Source organism: Corvus cornix, chromosome 5 (assembly GCF_000738735.6).
Source record: "Corvus cornix cornix isolate S_Up_H32 chromosome 5, ASM73873v5, whole genome shotgun sequence".
Classification (NCBI taxonomy): domain Eukaryota; kingdom Metazoa; phylum Chordata; class Aves; order Passeriformes; family Corvidae; genus Corvus; species Corvus cornix.
The window spans coordinates 59,137,102-59,160,714 of record NC_046335.1 but is presented as its reverse complement, the minus strand read 5'-3'; the positions used below and the strand labels follow the sequence as shown (position 1 = coordinate 59,160,714).

Here is a 23,613-nt window from a genome sequence, read left to right as displayed (position 1 = left end):
GGCTCTCCCAGGGAAGTGGTTCCCTGGGCTGGAGCGGCTCCGTTTGGGCTCGAGGCCTCCCGATTCCCATCCCTGTTCCCATCCCCAGGCACGGGCGGAGCAGGGCTGAGCCCCTCCTGAGCCCCTGGCGCAGGTGGGGAGGGAACGGCTGCGGTGTGGACAGGCCGGGTCCCTCCAGCTCTGAGCAGTGCCGGAGGATTGCCGGGCTGGGACACAGCCATTCCCTCAGCCATCCTCCCCGGAGCACAGGGTCAGCCGGGCTTTTCGGTGCCTCCCACGCTCCTGCTCCCGGACATCCACCTTTTGTGCTGCAGGGGCCGATGTGACAGTGACACCGACAGCTTTGGGTGTTTAATGCCCGTTTCCCCCGTGTGCCCCGGCCCCTGAGCGCATCCATCACCGTGTCTGTACAGATAACCGGGACAGCACAGCAGCTCTCCCTGCCCTGCCTCAGCCCTGCGGCTTGGGAAGGCTCCCAGCTCCAGCTTTCCCCCCCAGAATGGAGCCCCCCATTCCACCCAGGCCCAGAACAGCAGCTTCACCCTCGGGGGGCCGAGCTGTGGCTTTGAGGTTAAAAAAGCAGCATTTGGGTTCCTCATTTCTCCTTGTCTTTCTTCTTGCCCTTCCTCTGGCTCGTCAGCTCGCTGAGCTTCTTGTCCAGGCGCCGCTGGAGCTGGGCTCGCTTGGCGGGATCCAGGGATTTGTCCTTGGAGCCGCTGCCGGGATACAGGATCCCTTCCCGGCTGATGCGCTGCCGCGCGTGGGCCTTGGCCTTCTCCCCACAGCCGTGGGCCTGGCGGGAGAGAACGGACAGCGGGCCAGGGACCGCCCGTGGGGCAACCAGGGGCTGGCACTCCCTGAGCCTGCAACCCCCTTTCTACCTGCTTTGCATCCCCCTGAAATCAGCTCCCATCACTTACAACCATTATTATTATTATTATCATCATTATTATCACCATCATCATTATCTATTATTATATTACTGTGTTGCTATACTGCTTTATACACTTGCTTATTTTTATAATTTAAATTTATTGGTTTATGACGATTTATTTTTATTTATCGTTGTTAACTATTTAATTTTACTTGCACTTAGTTTCATTTTATATTTAGGTTCTATAAGTTTCATTTTATATTTAGATTCTATATTTTTATATGTTTATTCATACACTTACTGTTTAAAATTAATAATTAATATTTATGATTCTATCTTTTATTAAGCCATCATTTATAGCTCCTCTTGCAGAGAATGAAATACAAAGATCCAGGTCCTGGGCTCTGCACAGCAGGTAAATCATCCTTTGGGATGCTTCAAGTGGCTCCTTCCACCCCCTTTCCAGTGAACTGGGAAAGGTCTTTTGGGGAATGGGAGACCTTTTTTAGCCATGGATCTGCTTTAATGAGCCAACTCCAACACTGGAATTATCTCCCACAGCTGAGATCCTAAAATCTGACCCCTTTTCCTGGCCCATCCCAGAGTCATTTATGTTTCCCTGGAGGGGGGTCCCAGCCTGTTCCCTCAGAGCCGTGACAGCCCTTCCTGGGGCTGACATGGATTTGAATCCCTACAGCTGTTGGAGCCTCGTTACAATTCAGCAGGGAGAGGCCATTCTGCAGGGAATAAATCCACATCCTCCTGGATGGTGAGTGACCATAAATACAACTAATCCTTGCCATGGAAACAGATAGCTCTTGACAGGGGGAAAAGCTGTGCCAAGGATTTATAGGGCTGCTGAGCTCCAGGAGGCTCCACAGGGCATGGAAGCTGCAGGATGAGCAACAGGGACACAGGCAATTCTGAATTGCTGGCCAGGCAGCACTGCTCCGTGCCTGACCTGTCCCCAGGATGCAGAGAGGATCTGCAGAGGGCTGGGAATCATCCTCAGAATGCAGAGGGAATGTGCAAAGAGCTGGGAATTGAGTCCAGGCTCGCTCGAGCCTGAAACTTGTGCTTCTCCATTTCTGCTCCCTGCCTCACTTTATCCACACAGCCTCAGAGGACAAGTGCCAGAAAATGGTAAAGAAGGGCACAAAATGTGAGGAAAACAGAAAAGCCCTCAGGAGGAGGTGAGCAGAGCCCAGGTGTCAGCACCTGCCAGCCCTGTGTACCTGAGGTCGGCGCAGGCTCTGACAGGGAGGGGGGCTCTGCCCAAACTCCCTGCAAGGAAACCCTGCCCGGGGAGCTCCACAGGGAGAATTGCCAGGCTAAGCTCCTCCTGCCCCTCCTTACCTCGGGGATGTGGTGGCTGAGGCAGAAGAGCCGCTGGCAGTGGTGGCAGAGCTGGCCCAGGGTGGTGACAGAAGCCTTGCAGCGGGGGAAGCCGCAGGTCCTGTCAGCTTCGATGGCAGCCGAGATCAGAGCGTCGAAATCCTCCCCGGCCATGCTCCCGACCACCGGCTTTCCTGGGAGAGGGGAGCACACACCTGGACTGGGGCCTGGGATCAAACCCACCCTTCTGCAGCCACAGGGCAGCCTCTGCCTTTACATCCTTCAGTGTGGGCCAGGTACTTCCCTCAGCTCCTCTTGGGAGCCTCCCATGCAGCTCCTGAGCCTCTCCCCTGGGAAAGGGTCCCCAGTGTTTTTCCTTTGACTTAAGGAACGTGCCTCCAGGTATCCAAACCCCTCTCCCTGGGTGCTGCAGCCAGTTCCCACCTCCCTGCAGTTTTCCAGGAGCCACATGCTCCATGCACAAATCCCAAGGTCTGGAGCAACCCCACTGGGATTTAAGATCCATTCAAGGAAGAGCATTACTTGTGCTGGTTAGGAAAAGCTTGACCCACCTTTGGCTTCGCTCTTGTCCTTTTTCCTGCTGCCACGGCCGGGCTCCTGCACCTTCCTCGCCGCCTCCTCCCGCCTGGCTTTCTCCCTCTGGACTCTCTCCAGGTGCAGGGATTTCAGGTCCACTTTCCCTGAGCCCTCGCTGCTTTTCCCCGGCTCCGTGGGGTCAGGGGTGTTCCCGCCGGGATGCTGGGGCTCAGGAAGCGGCTCGGAGGGCAGCGGGGGCTCGGAGGGCAGCGGGGACTGCTCGGGGAGTCTCTTGCGGACACTGATGTACCTGTCCCGGCCCTCCCCGGAGCTCAGGTGCTGCAGCCCGTACTCCTCCGCCAGCACGTGAACCAGCATCCGCTCGTGGGAATTCAGGGACGCTGGGAAATCCAGCTGCGCCTCGCTGCTCGCCAGGAAGGCCACCAGCATGGCCCTGAACCTGTCCCCACCCTCCTTGGTCCCTGAGCCCTCTCTCCCAGGCCCAGAGGTGCTTGGCGAGCTCCGTGCTCCTGGTTTCTGGCTCCCTGCTCCGGCCGCCGCCGCCTTGAGCTTCCCGGCCGGAGCCGGCCGCGCTTTGGGGCCCGGTGGTTTGGGGCCCTGCTGGCGCTGGGCCCGGCCCTCCCCGGGGTAATTTTGGGGCACGAGGTCATCCAGGTACTCGAAGGCGGAGCGCACAAGGCCGTGCTGGGCCAGGTGGTCCAGGAGGCGCCGCAGGAAGGGGCGGCTGCCCATGGTGTGGCTGTCACACACCACGGCCACCTGGCGCCGCGCCCGCGTCACCGCCACGTTGATGCGCCGCTCCTCGGCCAGGAAGCCCACCTCACCTGGGAGACAGGAGGGAAGGGATGCCAGAGGGGGCAGGGCTGCCTCCAAGTAGGGGTTTGGTCCAAGTGACCCAAGGATTTCTTTGCTGGAGGGTGGGAGCTGGCGTTTATGGGCTCTGGTCCCTGCTCACACCTGCTCCTCTTCCTGCCTGTGTTCCACAGGCCCCACACTGAGCTCCTGGGGTTGGGAAGAGGATGGAAGGCACGTGGAAAGGGGAACTATCTCCCTGCCTGGCCCACGACACAAGCTCAGCTTGGAGCTGGGAGCAAACACAAGATGGAGCAGCGTGGAAAAGGCTCACCTTGCGACAGAGGAGGGACTGCAGGTAAAGAACTCCCCCCTGTCCTACAGAGCTCCCAAACTCTCAGAGGGTCTGTGGGAACAGCCATTTGGGAACTCGGGGAGGTTCTGCTCTGCTCACAGACAGCAGCGGGAGCCGGCAGCGCCGGGATGACTCAGGCAGGATCAGGCAGCGAGAGCGGAGCGTGGGTGGTGCCGAGCTCCAGGCAACAGCGAGCAGGGCAGTCAGGAAGAGATTAATGCCATCTCTGCCAGAGCAGTGCCCAGCCTGGCTCTGCCTCAGCAGCCTCATCTGTGCTGCCTTCGGGGGACGGGCCGAGGGGGAGCCCCTCTCCCTGCTCGGAGAACAGTTCCCAGCTTCTCCGATGAGGTTTAACCCGGCTGCAGGGGCAAGTCCAACTCCTCTGAACCCTGGAATGGTTTGGGTTGGGAAGGACCTTAAGGCCCACCCACTGCCACCCCCGGCCAGGGATACCTTCCATTATCCCAGGTTGCTCCCAGCCCTGTCCAGCCTGGCCTTGGACACTGCCAGGGATCCAGGGGCAGCCACAGCTTCTCTGGGCACCCTGTGCCAGGGCCTCAGCACCCTCCCAGGGAAGGATTTCCTCTTAAAAGAAGGTTTCCTGCTGGATCAGGAATGGCTGCAGAGGGACAGGTCAAGGAGAAGCCTCCCCGTGCCCCAAGGAAAGCAGTTCCTGCCCCACACCTGAGCTTTGGCCTCTCCCTGTGCAGGAGAAGGGGCTGTGGGACACTCAGCCTCCTGGGGCCACCAGCTCCCACCAGCACAGGGGTGAGTCACTCCTGGATCAAGACTATTCTTAGTGCTGTCCCCACCTCCATTCTCCCCACAAGGCTGCTTTTCCTCCTCTAGGCTTGGAAAAAGAGGCACCTCCTCCTTCCAAGCACATTTTCCCCCCTTTTTTCCCCTTCCAGCCCTCGGCATTTCACCTCCAGCAGCACATGTGGGGCAGCAGGGCTGTGGATTTGGAAAGGGAATTGATCCCAGCATGGAACAGAGGTGATCACAGAGTGATCCTGCTCAGCTGGCTCCACAAAATCCTTCAGCTCCCCCACAGGAGGCTCGTGCCCCCAGGGCAGCAGCTTTTTTCCAGCTATTAACTTTCACTGCAGCTGCTGATAGCAAAGAACTCGATTTTCTGCTCTAGATTTTGCTCCCAAAAGCAGCATTTTCTGTGCATGGCTTGGGATGGCAGCTCCTGCTCACTTTCTGCAGGGAACTGACCCAAAATGGGCTCAAACCCCAAGAAATTACCCCCCAACTCCCCTAAATGTGGAGCTAATGGGATGTGATGTTCTTAGGGCTCTGGTTTAAATTGTTTCTGAGGCCTCAAGGGCCAGGAAACCTTCAAACTGAGCACTCCTGGACCTGCTGTACCACAGGAGCCTCCTCTGCAGCCCTGACAGCACAGAGATTCGTTAATTAAACAAAAACGGCTGAAAAGGGAGGGTTTTCCAGTAAATCCATGCAGAGCCAAGTGTTAGAGCCCCGCAATTAAACCACAGCACTTGGCTACACGACTTCCATCCCACTCCCCGAGGGGCAGCGCTCCAGCAGCGAGCTCTTACCTTTCCTGTTGGATCTGACAAAGGACAGGATCACTGCCTCCTTCTCCCTTCCCTGGAAACCATCCACTGATTTAATTTCTAGCTCGGGGTGGCTGTGGCCAAGGTGCTGTCGGAGCATGTCCACCTGAGAAACAGGCCAAGGGTAGCTTTTAAAGGAAATACATGGGTGAAAAGGATTAAAATGGCACCATCTGGGGGAAAATCCCTCCCTCCCAAACCCACCAGGATGAGCACTGGCATCTCCTGAGGCTGCGAGTGGAACACCTGACTAACAGCTCTTCCCTCCACGGCCTCCAGCTGCCCAAAGGTGCAGGAGTTGGTGCCAAATGCGGGTTAAATTTGGCTCTGCAGGTCTCTGGGATCTTGTGGTACTCCATGTGCAGGGAGAGGGGGGATGCCAGGAGAGGGACGGCTCACCTGGAGGTTGTAGGGAGCCACCACAGCGATGTCCTTGGCCTTCACACCAGCGTCCACCAAGGCCTGGACGTGCATCCCCACCAGCTGGACCTCCCCTGGGGCAGGAACAGAGTGTGACAGGGAATAGGGGCCGGAGGAGTGTGCCCATCTCCCCCAAAACAGCAGGAAAGGCTGCCACAAACTGGTTATCCAAGATGGTGCCTGGTTCAGAGGGATCTAAGGGGAAAAATTAAATCCTATACGAATTCTTTCATGGTTTATTGGCTGGGCTTCTGCTTTGCAGCAAAACACAGTGATAAACATCAAGACTCTGCAGTGAGCTGTGCCAAAAGGCTGCCTCCCAAATTTGGGGAGATGTGCTTCTAATCCCCTGCTCCAAATCCCCGAGTTCTCTCAGAGCAGGCTTTTTGGCTCTCTGCGAGGGAACAAGAGCCTGTTGTGTTCAGCAGGGCCCTGGGAATGGTGCATGGAAAAATGGGGCACTTGAATGATGGTGGGGGTCAAACAGAAGGTGAAAGATATTTAAACTGGTAAAAACTGCCCTTGCATTTTCCAGCCTGACTTTGCATCCAAGCTCCATAATGAAACCTGATTTTTCAGGTGAAAACCAGCAGGGACTCGGTGTTCTAGGAAAATCCATGGAGAAGAGCCAGACAGGATTTCATGGAAGGAGCAGAGGACTAGGAGGTAATTCTGAGCCCTATCCACAGCCTTCCCAAAACAGGCCTGTGCTCTGCCTGCTGCTGTTTGCCCTTTCCTGGTGCAAAGCACCTGCCACAGGCATTCTCCACCCTGTCCCAGCCCTCAGCATGGAGAAATGTCCCTGCAAGGGGACATGGCAGCCAGAGTGGCCATCCACAAGCTGGACACTGTCACCAGAGCTCCAACACAGCTCGGAGTCCCTGGAGCTTGAGGATTTATGGAGGGAATGATCTCTCAGCTAAGCAAGGCTCTCTGGGAGCCCACCTTCCCCAGGGGGACATCTCAGCCCATGGTGGGCTGAGCACCTCAGTCCATCCATTCTGGCCAATGGTACCTGGATTGCCCTTGGACTGTTCATCCTCCACTTCCAGCTCGAACAGGCCACAGCCAGCGGTGTCGATGAGCAGCAAGGGAATGCTGGTCTCTTCCGTGGAGGACACTCCCGGCAGGTCCCTGCACAAGGTATTTGGGAAAGGGCCAGTTACCATCGCTGATGTTACAGCAATATCCAGACAAGCTGTGGCTGCCCTGTCCCCGGAAGAGCCAGGCTGGATGGGATATGGAGCAATCTGGTCTAGTGGAAAGTGTCCCTGCCCATGGCACGGGACTGGATGGGCTTCCAACCTTCCAACCCAAACCACCCTGGGATTCCATGATTATCACAGCGAAGGAGGACACAGAAGACAACTCTGCCTCACTTCTGCTTACAGGGCAAAAAGGACAAACCCCCCCAGGTAATGTCTCCTCGATGAAGCAATGGCTGAAACAAAAACACCGCCCCGGCCACAGGAGGAGCGGAAAACTCCGCAGGGAAGGGACAAACCGGGATGCAAAGGACATTTCAGCTGATGATGCAGCAGCAGAGAGCAAGTGACCCACCTGAGCAGGTGCTGTGCCACGGAGGGGTGTGCGCTGAGCCGGCCGCCGTAGAGCTCCGAGGACGCCCATTCCATGATGTCCCGGTGCATGCGGTACTGCACCGTCAGCATCCGCACCGCCCGCTCCCCGTAGTGCCCCGCCAGCCGCTCCATCAGGCTCAGGGACAGCCCCTCGGCCGCGGCCCTGCGCGGAGAAGCGCCTCAGAGCGGGAGGGCCCATCCCCCAGCGACGGCCCAGGGCGGGATGGGCTCAGCCAGCCCTTCCCGACACGCGCGGTGTCCGTCGGTGCCGAGGGTGCCCGTGGGAACGCTCTGGGAGCACGTGCACTCCAGCCCTGCTCAGCACCCTCGTGTGGCTCCCCTGGGGTGACACTGTCTCCCCTGTTCCACTTGGGTGCCAACAGTGCTGCCTGTCAGACCTTCTTCATTCTGTGAGATCAGAGAAGCCTGGACACCTGGATCCTGCCACCGGAATTCAAGCAATGCCAACCGTATGGCCTGTGGAGTCACCACCCCTGGAGGTGTTCAAGGAACAACTGAATGTGGAACTCAGTGCTCTGACAAGGTGGGGATTGGTAACAGGGGGGACTCAGTGGTCTTGGAGGTCTTTCCCAACCCCAGTGATTCCAGGATTCCATGATCCATCAGTGTAAGGCTGCAGCGGTGTTACTCCGGTGCACTAGGATCAGAGATCCACCCCCAAGTTTGGAATGCTCAGTGTCAACACAGCAAGACCCCTGCTGCTCCAGCATTTCCATCCTTCCCTGGGCCCTCACCCTGGACTAACGCATGGATGCACCACACTCGTTGCTTTTTCACCCATTAAACCCCCATCACGTCCAGCAGCACCCTTTCCCCCTATCTGTGGCACAAATCAATCAAATTCCTCCTGATCTCAGCCTTTCAGGAGCCTATTTGCTTTCCCCGGCCCCACAGAGCGTTTGTTGGGAGGCCCTATCTGAGGAAGAAGGATGGAAGTCGTTGCACTTGGATGCTGCGAGCGTGCGGAGATTTTTCACGGAGGCTGACACTGAGGGGGGCTGGCGGCTGCCAGACACAATGAAGCAGCACGAAGGTGATGGAACGATGACGGGGAGAGCTCAGGAGAACGCTCTCCATCGAGCTCTGGGGCACGGCACGCATCCGATGCCTGCCGGGGAGTTCCAGCGCTATGCGGCCCCACAGCGAGCGGATCGCGGCGGCACCGGCCAGCCCTGCCACGCTCACCACAGGCACTTGGGAAACGTGACAAGACACTGCCGAGTCATTAAACGTGCAGAAGGGACAATTAAGGACAAATCTTTCCAAGAAGCCGGGCCTCATTAGCTCTCCTCATTGCTGACTCATAGGATGCAGCACACAGGCGAAAAAAAAGGGAAAAACCTCTGGATGGACAGGGCTGCAGGACTTGGGAGGCAGCAGTTTGCCAGAGGTGGGCTGGGGTGGGTGGGGTGAGGGGGCAGAGCAGGATGTGGGGTTGGGGGATGCGTTCCAGTTATCAGGAATTAGCTTGACTCTCCCAGCTCTGCTCTGCCCACGGAGCATGGATCTCCTGGACAGGAAGGAAATTTAGCAGGGAGAGCTGTTGGCACTCAGGTGCAGGCACATGCCTGAAACAGCCACTAAACCTCACAGCAAGCCTCAGGAATGATGCTCTTCCCTACCCTTCCAGCACCATTCCCACCACAGGGATCCGCAGCAGGTTGGTTATATGCTGAATTAATAATGAGGAATTAATCTGCCTGGCAATATTTCACCTGTTAATAATTTTCTATTATTTTACCACTCAGTTAATTCCTACAGTGGTTGATTTCTCTGCCCACAAAATCCTGAGTGCCCTGAGCAGATGGTTTTTTACCTATCGATTGCTTTAGAGAAATAAAATTGGGATAAGAGGTTGGACAGACAGAACCATGCAGGGGATGCTTGGGAATATCTACTTTAAAGTACAGCTGGGAAGGTAGAATTCCCAAAGCCAGCCCACAGCAGGCAGGAGAAAAACAGGGAATTGTTTCCCATGGAAGGCTGGAGCTGTGTCCTCAGTAATGGCATATCTTTTCTTATTCATCCCTGAGACAGGAGCTGCTGGTGTGACTGATCCCTGCAGTACACACTGGATTTGCCTGGAAAAGCCTGGAGAAGGCTGAGTTTTCCCGCCTCAGGAACTCCACATTAATGGAGTTTTTAATAATAATAGTAATTAATGCTAATTCATTCATGGATGTGCACCCAGGACATTTCAGCTGTGGAGGCTACCAGAGAAACCCAAGGCTTGGCGCTTCAATGGCAAAGTGAAAGCGACTCCATTCAGACCTGATGTGGGAATGAGCACATGGAGCATGGAGAATCAGCACATGGATTTGGGATGATTTGGGATGGTGCAGACATCCAGAATGACCATTGGCAAACGAGATGGCAAAATATCCCTGTGTTTGTCTAGGAAACGGGTTGAGAGCAAGAGGTTTGATAAATATCTGCTGATATCTGAGGGGAGTAAAACCAAATTAAGACATCTGAGCCCTGATGTGGAGATGAATTCATGGGGAAAAGGGTGGAATGAGGGCTCCAACAAGGCAAACAAATGTTCCTGTCAGACTGCAGGAAGTGCCCTGGCATGGAGATGCCCACTGAGACAGGGACAAAATGGAGGAGAAGGAGGACCTCCAAGATGGACGTTGGAAGCTGCTGCCTCTGAGCCTCGGCTGGAGCTGCCGAGGGGGATCAGAGGGGGCTGGAATGTGCCAGCATGGACTGCAAGGTGTGTGTGGGGATGCCCTCTGCATCCTGGGACAGCTCCAGGTGTGTCAGAAAGCAGGGAAGAGGAGCACCCTTCAGACTCTCTGTCGAACATTCCCTAGGCCTCACGGAATCACTGCTGACAGTAACAGGTAAATGCTGATTCCACGGAGGAAAAATACAGTCCCAGAGCATTCCTGCTGGACAGAGGCTTCCTGCCTGAGCAGGGCTGACTTCCCCTGCTGTAGTAACAGCCGAGCCTCCTGCCAGCCTGGATTCATCCTGGATAACTTCAGACCCTTCCCCGTGGCCCCAAAAATAGGAGCCCACCCACTCCAGGCCCGCTGTCATCAATGGAGAAGGGGAAGGTGGGTGGAAGGGTTGGAGTCCTCCGCATGAATCATCCCTGGAAATAGCTCCTTGCTTCCTCTGAACCACAGAGGAGGTGGCAGGTGATTCGGGGCCTTTGTGGGAGCTCTGGAAATACCCACGGAAGGAGGTGGAAGGGACCTGCCTCTGCCCTGCTTCCCGGGCCTGCAGGGAATGTGGAAAGCCCAAACCAGGGCTCTCCAGCGTCCCATTTATTTTCATCACATTGTTCAGGCTGGGAAAGATCCTTGACAGCATGGAGTTTGACCATTCCCCCAGCACTGCTGGGGCCACCAAGTCTAGGTGATGGAGAGAAAAGCACAACTCCTCGAGCAGAAGGAGATCCAGGAGCTCTGCAGGACGTGAGGAGCTTTTTGCTGCTGGCTCCAGCCAAGGCTCCTGGCAGCAGCCACCGTGACAGAGCAGAAAAAAGCAGCTGCTGTAATGTTTCTGGAGTGAAGAAAAGCTGCCTTATCTCAAAAGAGGGAGCCAAAAGTGACATCAGCTGAGTGTCAGCCCCGGAGTAACAGAGCTGGGATTCTTACTGTGTTTTGCCCTTAATCTGACAGTCTGGGGTAAGAAACAGGCTGAGGCTGCTGAGGTGGATCCAGCTGGATGGGCACTATGGAGCACTATGGATGCAGTTTTTCTGGAGGAGAAGAGGAACCTTATGCACCACTTACAGAAAATAATGACAACCCTGAAATTAGAAGGACCAAATGGCAAATTTCTTCTTGCTACCAACAAGATACTGCTCCAAAATGTGCCTTGCTTGGAAAACCCAGGCATGGAGAGCTGGCCTGCAAATTCCCAGGGAATAAACAGCAGGATGCCAAGGGTGCAGGGCTCTGGAGAGGCTTTTGGAGCTCACCAGCCCGGACACCTCCAGGCAGTTGACCACGTGTTTATCACCTGCCACGATCAGCAAGCTTTTGGGCATCTGAGAGAGGTAAAATGAGAGGATGCTGCAGCCCCTGAACGTTGCTCTCCCTATCTCTCAGCCACGTGCCGCGAGCTGCTGCCTGCCTTGGATTTTTCATTTCCTGTGTTCAAAACTCAAGTGAGACGGCAGATATGTGTCTTGTTCATTATTCTCTGGAAGCAGGAGAGGACGTTTATGAAGTCAGCCCCATTTCTCTGCTTCTGTGGTTCAGTAATTCCAGATTTGGAACTGCCTAAACCAGATAAACATGAGCACATTTATGTTTTAAATTACTCCAAGATTCCTCAGAACTCTTTGCAGTATCCCCCTGGAAGCACAGGCAATTTGCACTATCCCCAGCTCTTTTTCACAAACTAACTGTTCTTATTATCCACGTTGTAGGGATTAGGAAGTTTATAACCCCTGAGGTGTGTGATAATGCAGCATCTCACTGGGCCAATTCAGATATTAATACAGTAAATAAATAAATGTGGAAACCACAGAAGCAGAATTAAAGGAGAGACTTGGATTAGCCTGAGGATGAGCCCGAATTCATTCCACAGAGCCTGCAGGCAGCACAGAACTCTATCATGAAATGTCTCCCATCGCGAGGATTCGGAAGCTGCACGAAAGCCAGGAGGATCCAGCATTTTTACCTGTGGGAGATGATGGTGGGGGGCAGCTGCTTGTGATCCCCAGCCAGGATGCACTTGGGAGCCTTCAGCAGAGGGATCCAGCAGCTGGCTTCCAGAGCCTGGGCACACTCATCAATCACCACCAGGTCAAAGTGGGTTTCAGGCAGCAGCTTCAGGGGGCCGTCTGAGGAAGCACCTGGTGGAAGGAGAAGGTTCCCAACTGAGCAGGGAAGTGAGGAAGAGCGAGGAACCTGCTCTGGAAACAAACCTCACCAGCTGTAATAGTGACTGAGGCAAGTGAAATCATGTTTCTTTGCAGAGATTTAGGAATCCAGCCCTGCCAAACACGTATCCACTGGTGTGTGTAAGTCAGGATTGTTTTTGCCAGTTCCTCTTTGTCCTTTTTTCCCTGGCATCTGGGCCCAGAAGCTTCCAAGTGTCTTTGGGAACAGCAGCAAAGCCCAGATGCCAAACAATATGCTCCAGTGCTTCACCCAGAGCAGAGCAAGGAACACCCACCTTCCTGCTGCCCCCAGTGCCAACAGAACTCCTCATCCGCAGCACTCAGAGGGCGAGGGACTGGGGATCCACCCATCTGGTAACCGAGGGACACCCAGGGAGGGGGAGATGGGCTGAGACCCCACCGCCTCTGCTCCTCCCTGTGGCACTGGGAAGAGGGGAAGGAGACTGGAACCAGCCAGCCACAGCGAGGGCTGATTTTTAACATCAGAAGTCCATCTGTAACATCTGTCTCCTTACAAACATCCTGCTCTAACCCAGACCTACTGATACTGATCCACGCCTTGATCAGAAATCTGAATTCCAGGGGCGTCCAAATCTCCCTGCTGTTCCCAGAAAGGATGCCAGGGAGGAGAGCAGGGTGGAGAAGCCAGCCTCCCAGACCGGGGGATTTTTATTCACAGAAATGTTTTTTCCAAAGCTCCTGTGCTATTGCAGCTCGGAGAGCAGGGATTTGGCTTTGCCACTGTAAATCCTGCTGCCTCTACAGCTCTGCATCACCTCAGACGTTCCAGTTTGCCATCAAAGGCACTGTTTTCCTTCCAAAACTGTTTTCCAGCCTGTATGAATCCGCTCTGGTGAGTTGTACAGATATAACTTGACTTTTGCCACTTGCACAGACCCCCAGCTGGCTGGGAAGCTCCAGTCCCAGGGAGAATCACAGCTGATCAACAAGAATACCAGTTCTACTGGGAGAAGGAAATCTCCCCCTGTCTTTCAGGCAAGTTAAAAGAAGAGAGAGGCCAATTCCCAGGGACTAAGACACGGAAGGATTTATCTTTCCATTAACCTTCCCTCCAGTAACTTGCTTTTTTGTGACCTAAAATTACTGATGTTTCCTTTCAGCAAACGACCCTTGAGCAACCAGATCCGAAGATTGTAAGTGGGCCCTGGAGGATCAAGAACCTGAGGCAGAAAAGCCCTTCCACATGTGCCAAACCTTCCCACCCGTAGCTGCAGGCGCCCGATGGACACCTGGAACTGCTCCCTAAAACCCTGTGTCACACCATTTGGGTGAGAACAGGAGCAGCCCCGTGCAGCCGTGGGAGCGGGCTCTGGAAACACGTGCTGGATTCCATCAGTCCTGGAAGGGCTCCAGGCAGGGAAGCAATCCCACGTGACTTATGCAATCGGGAGCAGATTGCACACCTCCAGCAGCACTTGTTTACTCACTGCACTCCCAGCTCCTACTCAGAGCTACCAGGGGCCCTTCCAGATCCATATTCTGAGCTCAACAACATCCTGTGCCAGAGTGGGAGCCGGGAGAACCCCACTGGGGAGGGGTTTGGGAGACATTGCTGAGCTCCCAGGAGCTCGGAGCAAGTCTCCCAGCTATCCCAGCAGGATGCTGCCCTGCAGGGCACGTGGTTCACCTGGCAAAGGCAGGGAAAACACCGAGCAGGAGGATCTCACACCTGTGTTGGTGGCAAGGACAATGCCGGCCTGGCTGAGGGCCGCAGCCATGGCAGCCTCTTCTCGCTCCTTCAGCTCCTTCTTCAGGGTCTTAATCTCACCCAGGAAATGGCTTCGCTCTCCCTTGTCTTGGGCCTTTTTGGTTTTTGCCTAGAAAATAGAAAAATCGGGATAGAGCCAACTGCTGCTACTCAGTTCTGGCCATATCTGCAACCAGCCAAAGCATCTGGGCACAGAGCACAGAGGAATGCTTGGAAAGAGGGGTCTTGTTCCTCTGCTGAGGGAGAGACTGGGATTTTCTATTTTATTCTGGGGAAGAAGAGCCCTTCTGGAAGCAGGAGGGCTCCCCAAGCCCCAGCAGCAGCTCTGCCATCTCAAACTGGCCTCTCCGAGCTGCTGGAAAGGATCCAGGGCAGCACCCAGACAGGCCCAGGGCTTTTTTTAACAGGTATTATGAAGTGCATCTACCACCCCAACCCACCAGCACTGGGCACCAGCACTTCCAGAGCAGCAGCTGTGGGACCACAGCTCAGATGTGGCTCACTGAGCAATCCCAGATGGAAACTGGGATTATTTCCCTGGAGGTAAGGCTGATGACTTGAGAAAGATGAAAAGGCTGCAGACAGAAGCTCTTATATGCAGCCAAAACAGTAAGACTTGCTGGTTCCTATGGTCATACCATGGATGGATGGATGGATTTTCCAGGGTCTACCATGGATCAGCTCAGCCACCTGTTTTGGTTGGACTCATGGGTATTTAAAACTGTGAAACCTCCATGTGTCTGTCAAGTGTGGTTGAAATGGGCTCAGGAATTCCAGGGGTGGGATCACAGGCCCTGAGGATATGGTCAGTCTGGATGTCACCCATTCCTAGTTAGTGATTAGGAATTTCAGCTCTAATCATCCCCACCTGCCTCATGGGGGCTCCCCCATCCACTCATTGGTCTGGGAGTCTATTTAAGGCCAGCTCATGGAATGAGCCCGGTTTCTTCCCTGGACTCCCTGCCTCATCCTCCTGGACTGCTCCCTGACCCTCCTCAGCATCCCTGGAGCTGGACTGGCCCTGGACCTGTGCTGCATTTCTTGCTCAGGTACTGTGGGGCTGAAACCTTGCTGGGGCAAGGGGCATCCAGAAGTTGAGATGAGGGAAGGAGGCACAAAGGGGTGGGAAATGCCCACAGAAGGCACAGGTTTTTATTCTGTTACTGCTCCTTCTGTGGGCTGGGGTGAAGGGAAGGAGGGAGAAGAGGCAAAACATGGAGTTGCAAAGGGAGAAATTGTTCCAGGGACAAATAGGGCATGTGGCAGGGGAGAAACGGGCAGGAGGAGGAAAAGATGGGTCAGGACCTCAGATAGATGAGCTCTCTGCAGCCAAGGGCAGCTTCTGTGACAGAATCCTCCCAAGGACATGAAAGGGAAAATTAATCACCAGTGAGACAGAAAGAAAATAAATAAAGAAGTAAAAAAATGGCTTTTGGACAGTGCTGCCACCAGAAAGGGAAGGAAAAGAACCTAATTAGCATCAAATCCTCACCCCAAGTAGCGGAGCTATGTTGTAAGATAAGGTTAGGAAAATCAGGGTGAGAAAGAAGAAATTAAGGATGCATTTTTAAATCTGCTCTGCTTCCTACTTGAGGTGGCTGAGAGTGGGAGGGAGTGTCAGGACAGGCAGAGAGCTCGTTAGGAAGTGACTTAATGATGGGAATGTTTCTCTGGTGAAGAGGAGGGCAGGGAGCAGGCCAGACAGGTGATGTGAGGGGCAGCAGCTCCCCACACAGCAGCAAGGACTGGGATTTTCCCACTGCCATGAGGGATTCAGGCAGGAGGAGTTCTGCCCTCCAGCACATGAAGATCAGAGAACCCCAGAATGGTTTGGGTTGGAAAGGACCTTATGGATCATCTCATTCCACCCCCTGCCATGGGCAGGGACACCTTCTACTAGCCCAGGTTGCTCCAAGCCCCATCCAGCCTGGCCTTGGACACTGCCAGGGGGGATCCAGGGGCAGCCCCAGCTTCTCTGAAATACCCATTCCAGGGCCTCCCCTGCCCCACAGGGAAGAACTTCTCCCAAATATCCCACCTTCTATCCCCCAGCCAGAGCAGTGCGATTACTCCAGGCCCCACATGTGCCCACCCCCGCGGGACGCGCTGCAGGGCCACGCACCCAGGCCTGGTCGATGTCCCTCCTGATGTCGGCCACGATCTGGGCGTTGTCCCCGCGGGCCAGGACGGCATCCAGGGAGTGCTGCTGGATGGGCTGGAGCAGGCGGGCGGGGTGGCCCAGCCGCAGCAGCCGCGCCCTGCCGCCGGCCAGCCGCTCCACCAGGTTATCCACGGCCACGTTGGAGGGGGCACAGCACAGCACCTGCCGGGCACAAACATGGCCTTGGCACCTCTGGGGCACCCAAAGGCTGGAGCACAGGAATCCAAGCAGGAAGAAGCAGAGAGAGGGAGACCAGCGTGCTTCTGTTGGGAATAAACCACCATCACAGGTAATTCCCTCCCTGCTTTGCAGCACGGGTGTAGGGTCCCCAGTGAACACCAAACCTGAGCTCTGTCAGGACCTTGCTGGAGCTGCTGGGGAAGCCCCTGGACCCTGCAAGCCAAGCCAGGCTCTGGATTAGCACAGATCCAACAGGAGCTGCTCCAGCTGCCAGAAAGCCCAGGAGCGTGCAAAATAATCACAGAAACCTGGAATGGGTTGGGTGGGACCTTAAAGCCCATCCAGTCCCACCCCCTGCACCTTCCACTATCCCAGGCTGCTCCCAACCCTGTCCAGCCTGGCCTTGGACACTGCCAGGGATCCAGGGGCAGCCACAGCTTTTCTGGGCACCCTGTGCCAGGTCCCCACCACCCTCACAGGGAAGGATTTCTTCCCAATATCCAACCTAAATTTCCCCTCTTCCCACTTGAAGCCATTTCCCCTTGTGGTATCACCCCAGTTCCGGATGAAGAATCCCCACCCAGCTTCCCTGTAGGCCCCTCCCGTAACTGAAAAGCTGCTCTGACGTCCCCACGCCAGGAGGGGTGGTCACTGGTGGCCACCTGAGGTGGTCACCTGTCACCACAGCCCTGGCACCGAGCCTCACCTTCAGGCCCTGCTGCACAGCCTGCAGGATGACCTCCACCAGCGTCGTGGTTTTCCCTGTGCCGGGAGGCCCGTGGATGATGGCGAGCTCCCTCTGAGCCAGGGAGAAGGACACAGCTTCCCTCTGAGACTCATCCAGGGAGGCATTGAAGAACTCCAGAGGCTCTGGGGAGACAGCAGGACAGTCACTGGGACCTCAGCCCCAGCTGGGAGCTGGCTGAGAAGCACAAATCCAGGAATACACGGCGCTCTCTGCAGCCAGCCCAAATCCAGCTGATAACGAGGAGAACGCTGGGAGGGAAGGCACTGAGGGGGCTGGAAGACCCCAGAAGGTAAAATTAAGCATTTCATGTTTCCAAAACAAACAGGCATCCATGCATCCTGCATCCTTGCTTCCCCAGCCCTGATATCTGGCCTTCAGCCAGTCAGTGGTGGAATTCCCAGAATTTAAGAGGCATTTAGCTGCTCCAGCATCAAACAGGTAGGTTTTCCTGGCTCTGGAGGGAGCTCTGGGTTTGTTTTGCAGGAGAACCAGCATCTTTAGTGAAATCTACAATGAAAATTGGGGAGGAAGTAGCAGATCTGGCAAACAAATCACTGCCAGTGAACAAACCCAACGCAGCACCAGCGAACAAGCAGGAAAACCCACAGAGTCTGTGAGCAGAACAGAGCAGCCCTGTGGTGGCCAGCCAAGACTGGGAATGAAGGCAGGAAAAGGTAAAAAGAGCAACTTAAATGATAAAACTAAAATTAGTTTCTGCTTTAGGAAGGGAGGAGAAAAGAGGAAAGAATATGCAAATTGCATTAGAAGAGAATTGGTTTCACTGCAGAGACCGAATTCTCAAAAGCTCCTTTTTAACCTGCCAGATTTATCTCATTTAGGCCCAAATTGATTCTCATCCCCCCCAGTCCTGCTCCTAATCTCCTTGTTCATTATGGGAGTTAATTACAGCAGGGATGATGACTCATTACACTGAGGTTTCCCGAAAATAACGTTCCCACAAAAGCTTATATAAGACACGTCTCTGGGCATCCTTCCCTGCCGGGCATCATGTGCTTCATCCCTCCCTTTGCATTAAGGGCTGGATTAAAGCCATGGAAGTTTCTCCTGGTTTTAGGCAGGTGAACTCACGTGCGGCCTGGGGCTTTTGAAGCAGCACCACCAAATGAGGTTAAACAAAATGTACTCATTGAGAAGGTGATGGGGAAGAGAGAAATGGGGCTAAAGGTGCTTTTTGCTGCCACTGCCTCTTGGTTTAGATGTAATTTTTGGGTGAGTGTGTTAATGACTAAGAGAAGAGCAGGAAGCATCCCATGGGCTGGGGAGAAAAAGCAGGAATAGCTTAAAACCTGAGAGGCATTTCCCACAGTGAGGAACAGCCGGGCCGTGGGAGTCATTGATGTTTCCTTGCTCAAGGATGAGCTCAGGAACTTCTCCAGGCATGTGCCCACCCTCATCCCTCCTAAGCACACGCTGCCACGAGCTGCTGTGTGGGAAGGCTGGGAATGTGCCTCTCCTGGGCTGGCCACAGTGGTGGGGAGGAGGGAAAAGCCTCCTATGGGATGCTGTGGTTCCTCCAAACTCTTCTCCCTGCAGCAGCTGGGCTCTAGGTATCCTCACCTGAAGAAATCCCTGCAATGTGTCTCCCTGGTGGCCGGGTAATTGTTCCCTGATGCCCAGCTCCGTTTCTTAGTGTTGAAAACCAAACCACCTTGGCTGCCCAGGCTGGTGCCCCAACATTCCCCGGAACTGAGACGCTTTTCTGCGCAGTTCCAGCTGCTCTGGTGAGGCAGTGGGTGGGCAGGTGCTATCCAAGCCCAGGAAAGGGGTCTTTGCACCAAAAATGGATGGGAACAGCCCTTTCTGGGAGGAAGAGCCCAGGTTTTCCAGAACTGGAAGCCCTTTCCAAGGTATATTCCCCACCAAGAGCAATCCAGACCCTCCCCAGCAGCTCCTCCCCAGCACAACCTCACTGCAGCCAATGCTGCTGGACAAAATCCAGCTGGGAACTTCAGCCTGGATCAGAACTTTCCCTGTTTTCCCAAGTATCTGGCAGCTGAGCTGTCTGGACTGCTTAGTCTTCCCCAAGAGCCTCAGGGGCCTCTCCACGGTCCCTGTGATGACAGGGCAGAGGGACGAGGAGCATTTCGGGTGTTTTGCAAGTGGCTTGTGCCAAAAAGCCAAGGAAGTTTTTCATGGAAATCCCTGGTGCTTTCCCAGTGCTCTGCTGCCAGGCTGGCTTTTACTGGGGACATTCCTGCCTTTTAACCAGGATTTTAAATTGCTTCTTTCCCTTTTCAAATGTTTTTACAGCCATGGGCTGAACTGGACACAAGCCAGGCCTTCTGGAGCCAGTGCTGGGATGAAAAATGAGCCTCCCTTACTTCCTCCAGCCCAGGAGCACAGGAGAGAGCTGGCAGCTATCACTGACCTGCACAGGTAAGGCAGAGCCTGCCTTCCAAAGGGAATCCAATCCTCTTGGATGGCCAGGAGGAGCACGGCAAGCAGAGCAATGCTGGCCTCTGCTGGCAAGCAAAGCCTCTCCGCTCCTCTCCATTCCCAAAATGTGGGGGTGCAGGGGTCCCACATGGATGCTGGGAGCAGGGGAGGATTGTTTGGAGGAGATTTCAGGTGTGGAAGCTCCAGCAGGGCCATGGGTACAGGTCAAAGTGGAAGGGAGACAAGCAGGGCATTTTTGATGGGTGAGCACCTGGATTCTGCTTCCCAGGGAGTCTGGTAAGGGCAAAATTCCTGCTCAGTTCAGAGTCTGCCTTTTTGGAAAAATTCTTCTCCCACTTGGCACCTTCCTGGAGGCAGCAAGGTGAGGTGTGGAAGTGCTTTGTCCCAGTCTTTGCTGCAGATCCCAGCTACCTGCTGGTGATCCCTTCCTCTCCTTTTGACTGTTCTTAGGTTATTCTTCCCACAGCCTGTCCCATGCTTTTGTGTTATGCCAAGGGTATTTATCATTGCACTTCTAAGTGCTTTGAAAGGACTTGGGCTTTGATGTGCTGGGTTGGGCTGCTGCTGTCTGGTAATTAATTACTGAAATGCACAGTGGTATCAGGGCCCACCTACAAGATTCCCTGATTGAAAAATTAGGATTCTCATCTTTTCCCCCACATTTAAATAAAAAATCAGATTTAGGCTTCTGCTGCTGCACATTTCACCTGCTGGAGTGGATTTTGCCCTCTCTCCTCCCCGTGGCTCCCTGGTCTCTGACAGAAGCGAGCTCGTCTCGCATCCCAGAACGGTGTTGACACAGATGTGTGTCTAGACAGCCAATTTCATCAGCTGTCCAGGACTTATTGACTGAGCCTGCTGCTGATGGGTTTGTGTGAAACCAGGTAATGGACGGGACGAGACAGATCCCCAAAGAAACCAGGCTAATGGGTGCTCGGTCATGGAAGGAGAGGCTGTGACGTGGAAAAGCTGCCTGAGTGCGGGGAGGTTTGTCTGCCAGAGCCCTTCCGCTCAGGGCAGGCTTATTCCAAGTTATTATCACTTAATTCCTGGCTAGTACAACATCTCCCTAGCTGGGGAGAAAGCAGCTCTGAAGTGAGGAGGTAACTGCGAGGCCTTTGTGTTCACACTGCACCTCCTCTGTCTGCCTAACGTGGCTCAATCCGTCCATCCACATTCCCAGTGCTGGGGAGATGGAAAGTTCATCTCTGCGCAGCCTGGCACAGCTGAGTGATGTGGTGAAAAGGAGTTTTCCTTCATTAGAGGCAGTTCTGCTCCCCCAGGGGTGAAAGCACTGTTGAGGGAAGTCGGTTGATTAAAATTTAATTATTTTATTTAATATTAAAACCTTGAGCGCACCAAGGTCCTCAGGCAGCCAAAGGGCTAAAAGGTTTGACTCAGACTGGGATCAGTGCTTAGAGAAATGGGGTAGGACTCATTAACACCCATTTTTTGTCCCTGGTATATCCTATCAGAAGCCAAGCCTGGCTGGAGGGGATGGCAGAGAGGCAAACCACGGTGGGCAGCCCAACCCAGGAATCCAAGGAAGACAAACAGTGCAGGGAGCTGTGGAGGGGAGGAAAAGGGGCAGAACCCTGGCAGGGATGGACAGCACGAGTGGGGAGAGCAGAGACCTGAGCTCTGCACATGGCTCAGACACAGCCCACCCTTCAGTCCAGCCCACCCTCAGCCCTCATTCCCTGACTTTTGCAGCCCAGATGATCCTTCCCTTCTGTCAAGGGATAAAATCCATTAGCAGTTATTGATACCTGACACAGCTGCTGATCAGAGCCTTTGCTCTCCCCGTGGCTTCTCCGAAAGGTGAAGCTGTGTCACTCCATCTTTCGGTTTTTTCCAGAGAAGCACACAATGCTACCAGCTGCAGCATCACTGGTGACTCACATTCGGCACTGGGGTCTTTTCTGCAGCAAAGTGGCTGCACGTGTGGATAAAAACTGGGATCGGAGCTATCTGTGCTCCCATGGGCAATTCCCAAGGATGCCCGTGAAGCCTGATAAGAAAGGATCCTTACTTGTTTCAGGGAACGCCCTGGGAGCAGAGGCAAAGAAGAGGACGTCAATCAGGTCGGAGGCTGGGCCACCGCGGTACTGCTTGAGTGCAGTCAAGGCTCTGCCAAAGAAGGGAATATCCAGGTTACAGGCACAGCAGGAATTCCCCTGGAGACTCCCAAGGGCCCAGGGACAGGCTGTGAGTACGGACTGAACTATTCCAAGGCTGAACAATGCCACCCCACAGGACTAATCCCACGCAATTCCTGCATCCCCCAGCCCTTGCACACACATCCCTGTGCTGGCCAGGCTTCCACTTCCCACCGTCCCTGCTTGGTACAGCCACGTGTGCTTTTTCAGGACGTTTATCCCGCAAGGAGCTGTTCACTCCTGCTGCCAGGATGGAAAAGGCCCTACAAAGAACCCAGAGAGCTCCAGAGGAAATGCAACGGGGCCAAAGCGCAGCCAGGGGAGGGGAAGGGAAGAGCAGGACCAGCCAGCAGGTGGGTAAACTGAGGCTGTTGTGAGGCTGTAGAACAACAAATCCAAACTGGGAAGGGTCTGGGAAGAGCTTTTCCAGACTAACCTTGGCACTCCTCACCCCTCTGGGCAGTCAGCCCGGGCGAGCCCTCACCTTTTGAGCCTGTTGTAGGTGACATCGTTGGCCAGCTTGAGCAGGCGGAAGGAGTGCTCGTGGTCCACGGCCAGCTCCCCATCCCGGGGCTCCTCCAGGGCCACCGTCACTGCCTTGGGGGTGACACGTGTCACCACGCCCGTGCACAGCGGCTCCCCCTGCCCGGCTGACTCGTACAGCCCCACGATGTCCCCTGCAAAGGTTTGACGGCAGAGTGTGAGGTGGGGCAAATGTGTCACTGCCCAGAGAAGCTGTGGCTGTCCCTGGATCCCTGGAAATGCCCAAGGCCAGGTTGGACAGGGCTTGGAGCAACCTGGGGTAGTGGAAAGTGTCCCTGCCCATGGCAGGAGGTGGCACTGGATGGGCTTTAAGGTCCTTTCCAACCCAAACCATTCCATGACTGGAATGGAATTGGACACCTCCAGGGATGGGAAATCTTTCCTTGGAAAGACAGGAATGTCACTGACCAGGCCCAAAGCTGTTGGAGGGCAGCTCGGTGTCCGAATCCCGATTCCTGGGCTGCAATGTCACGAGGAGACGTCCATAGAGGCCGGTTCTCTGGCTGGTGACCTGGAGCTTGAGCAAGCAGACCCCTCTCCGCTGCAATTCCTTCAGGGAGACACTCTCCTGCCATGCCCTGGGAACCAAACACGGGTGGGAACACCATAGGGTAAGGCTGAGGGCCACAGCTCCAGGGGACAGTGTGGAATGGCCTCATCCTGGCTCCTGGCAGCTCCATCCTCACGGCTGGGTAAGTGTCTGTACCCCCAGCGTGGGCATCTAAGAGGGTGTCCTGGTCCTAAGGGGGAGTCCAGCAGGATTCCCCATGGATCAGAGCCCTGCGGGGTGGGTTTCCTGTTGGGGTAAGCTGGTCAGAACGGTGGGATTCCAGCAGCATTCCCACCGCTGACAGGAGGGTTTCCCGGAGGTCACACGGCGTTCCAGGGGAGGCTCTCTCAGGGTTTCCATAGGTCACAGTGGGTCCAAGGGGAGGGTCCCTGAGATCCCCACGGGTGACAGAGGGTGCCAGGAGGGTCCCTCTGGGTTTCCTACAGATGACAGGGAGTCCCAGAGGAGGGTCCCTCTGGGTTTCTCCAGGAGACAGTGGGTGCCAGCTGAGGGTCCCTCTGCGCTGCCCACAGCGGTCCCGCGCCCCCCCAGCCGCAGGTGTCCCCGGCCGTCGCCGCCCCGCAACCCGCCGGCGGTCGGTGCCTGTGCCGTGTGTGCCGCACCTGCTCTGCGCCAGCTCGGCCTCCCGCTCGTCCCGCAGCAGCCCCAGGTGCCGCTCCGCCGCCTCGGCCGCCATGGCCTCCCCGCCCCTCCCTTCCCCTCCCCTCAGCAGCCCCGGCCCC

The 23,613-nt window shown here is 55.2% G+C and overlaps 1 protein-coding gene and 1 long non-coding RNA gene across 3 annotated transcripts; one reads left to right on the top strand and one right to left on the bottom strand.

Moving 5' to 3' along the window:
• Window positions 1-323: 323 nt before the first annotated feature.
• On the bottom strand, window positions 324-23,580 carry IGHMBP2 (immunoglobulin mu DNA binding protein 2). 2 transcript variants are annotated; one of them, XM_039552825.1, is made up of 15 exons: window positions 23,494-23,580; window positions 22,729-22,898; window positions 22,262-22,454; window positions 21,651-21,748; window positions 17,159-17,322; window positions 16,234-16,434; window positions 14,073-14,220; window positions 12,160-12,334; window positions 7,478-7,660; window positions 6,933-7,051; window positions 5,897-5,991; window positions 5,480-5,603; window positions 2,782-3,591; window positions 2,231-2,403; window positions 324-793 (listed from the first exon to the last, which is right to left on the bottom strand). In XM_039552825.1, exons 1-15 carry the CDS (start codon window positions 23,565-23,567, stop codon window positions 596-598), a joined length of 2,925 nt encoding a protein of 974 aa, XP_039408759.1. In that variant the 5' UTR covers window positions 23,568-23,580; the 3' UTR covers window positions 324-595. The 2 variants fall into 2 exon arrangements, with proteins under 2 accessions (XP_039408759.1, XP_039408757.1); XM_039552823.1 differs by lacking the exon at window positions 324-793 and having other exon boundaries at window positions 1,189-2,403.
• Window positions 16,430-19,592, top strand: LOC109143557. Its single transcript, XR_002043811.2, has 4 exons — window positions 16,430-16,561; window positions 17,140-17,489; window positions 17,684-17,874; window positions 19,472-19,592. It is a non-coding gene; the product is annotated as an uncharacterized LOC109143557 (long non-coding RNA).
• Window positions 23,581-23,613: the final 33 nt, after the last annotated feature.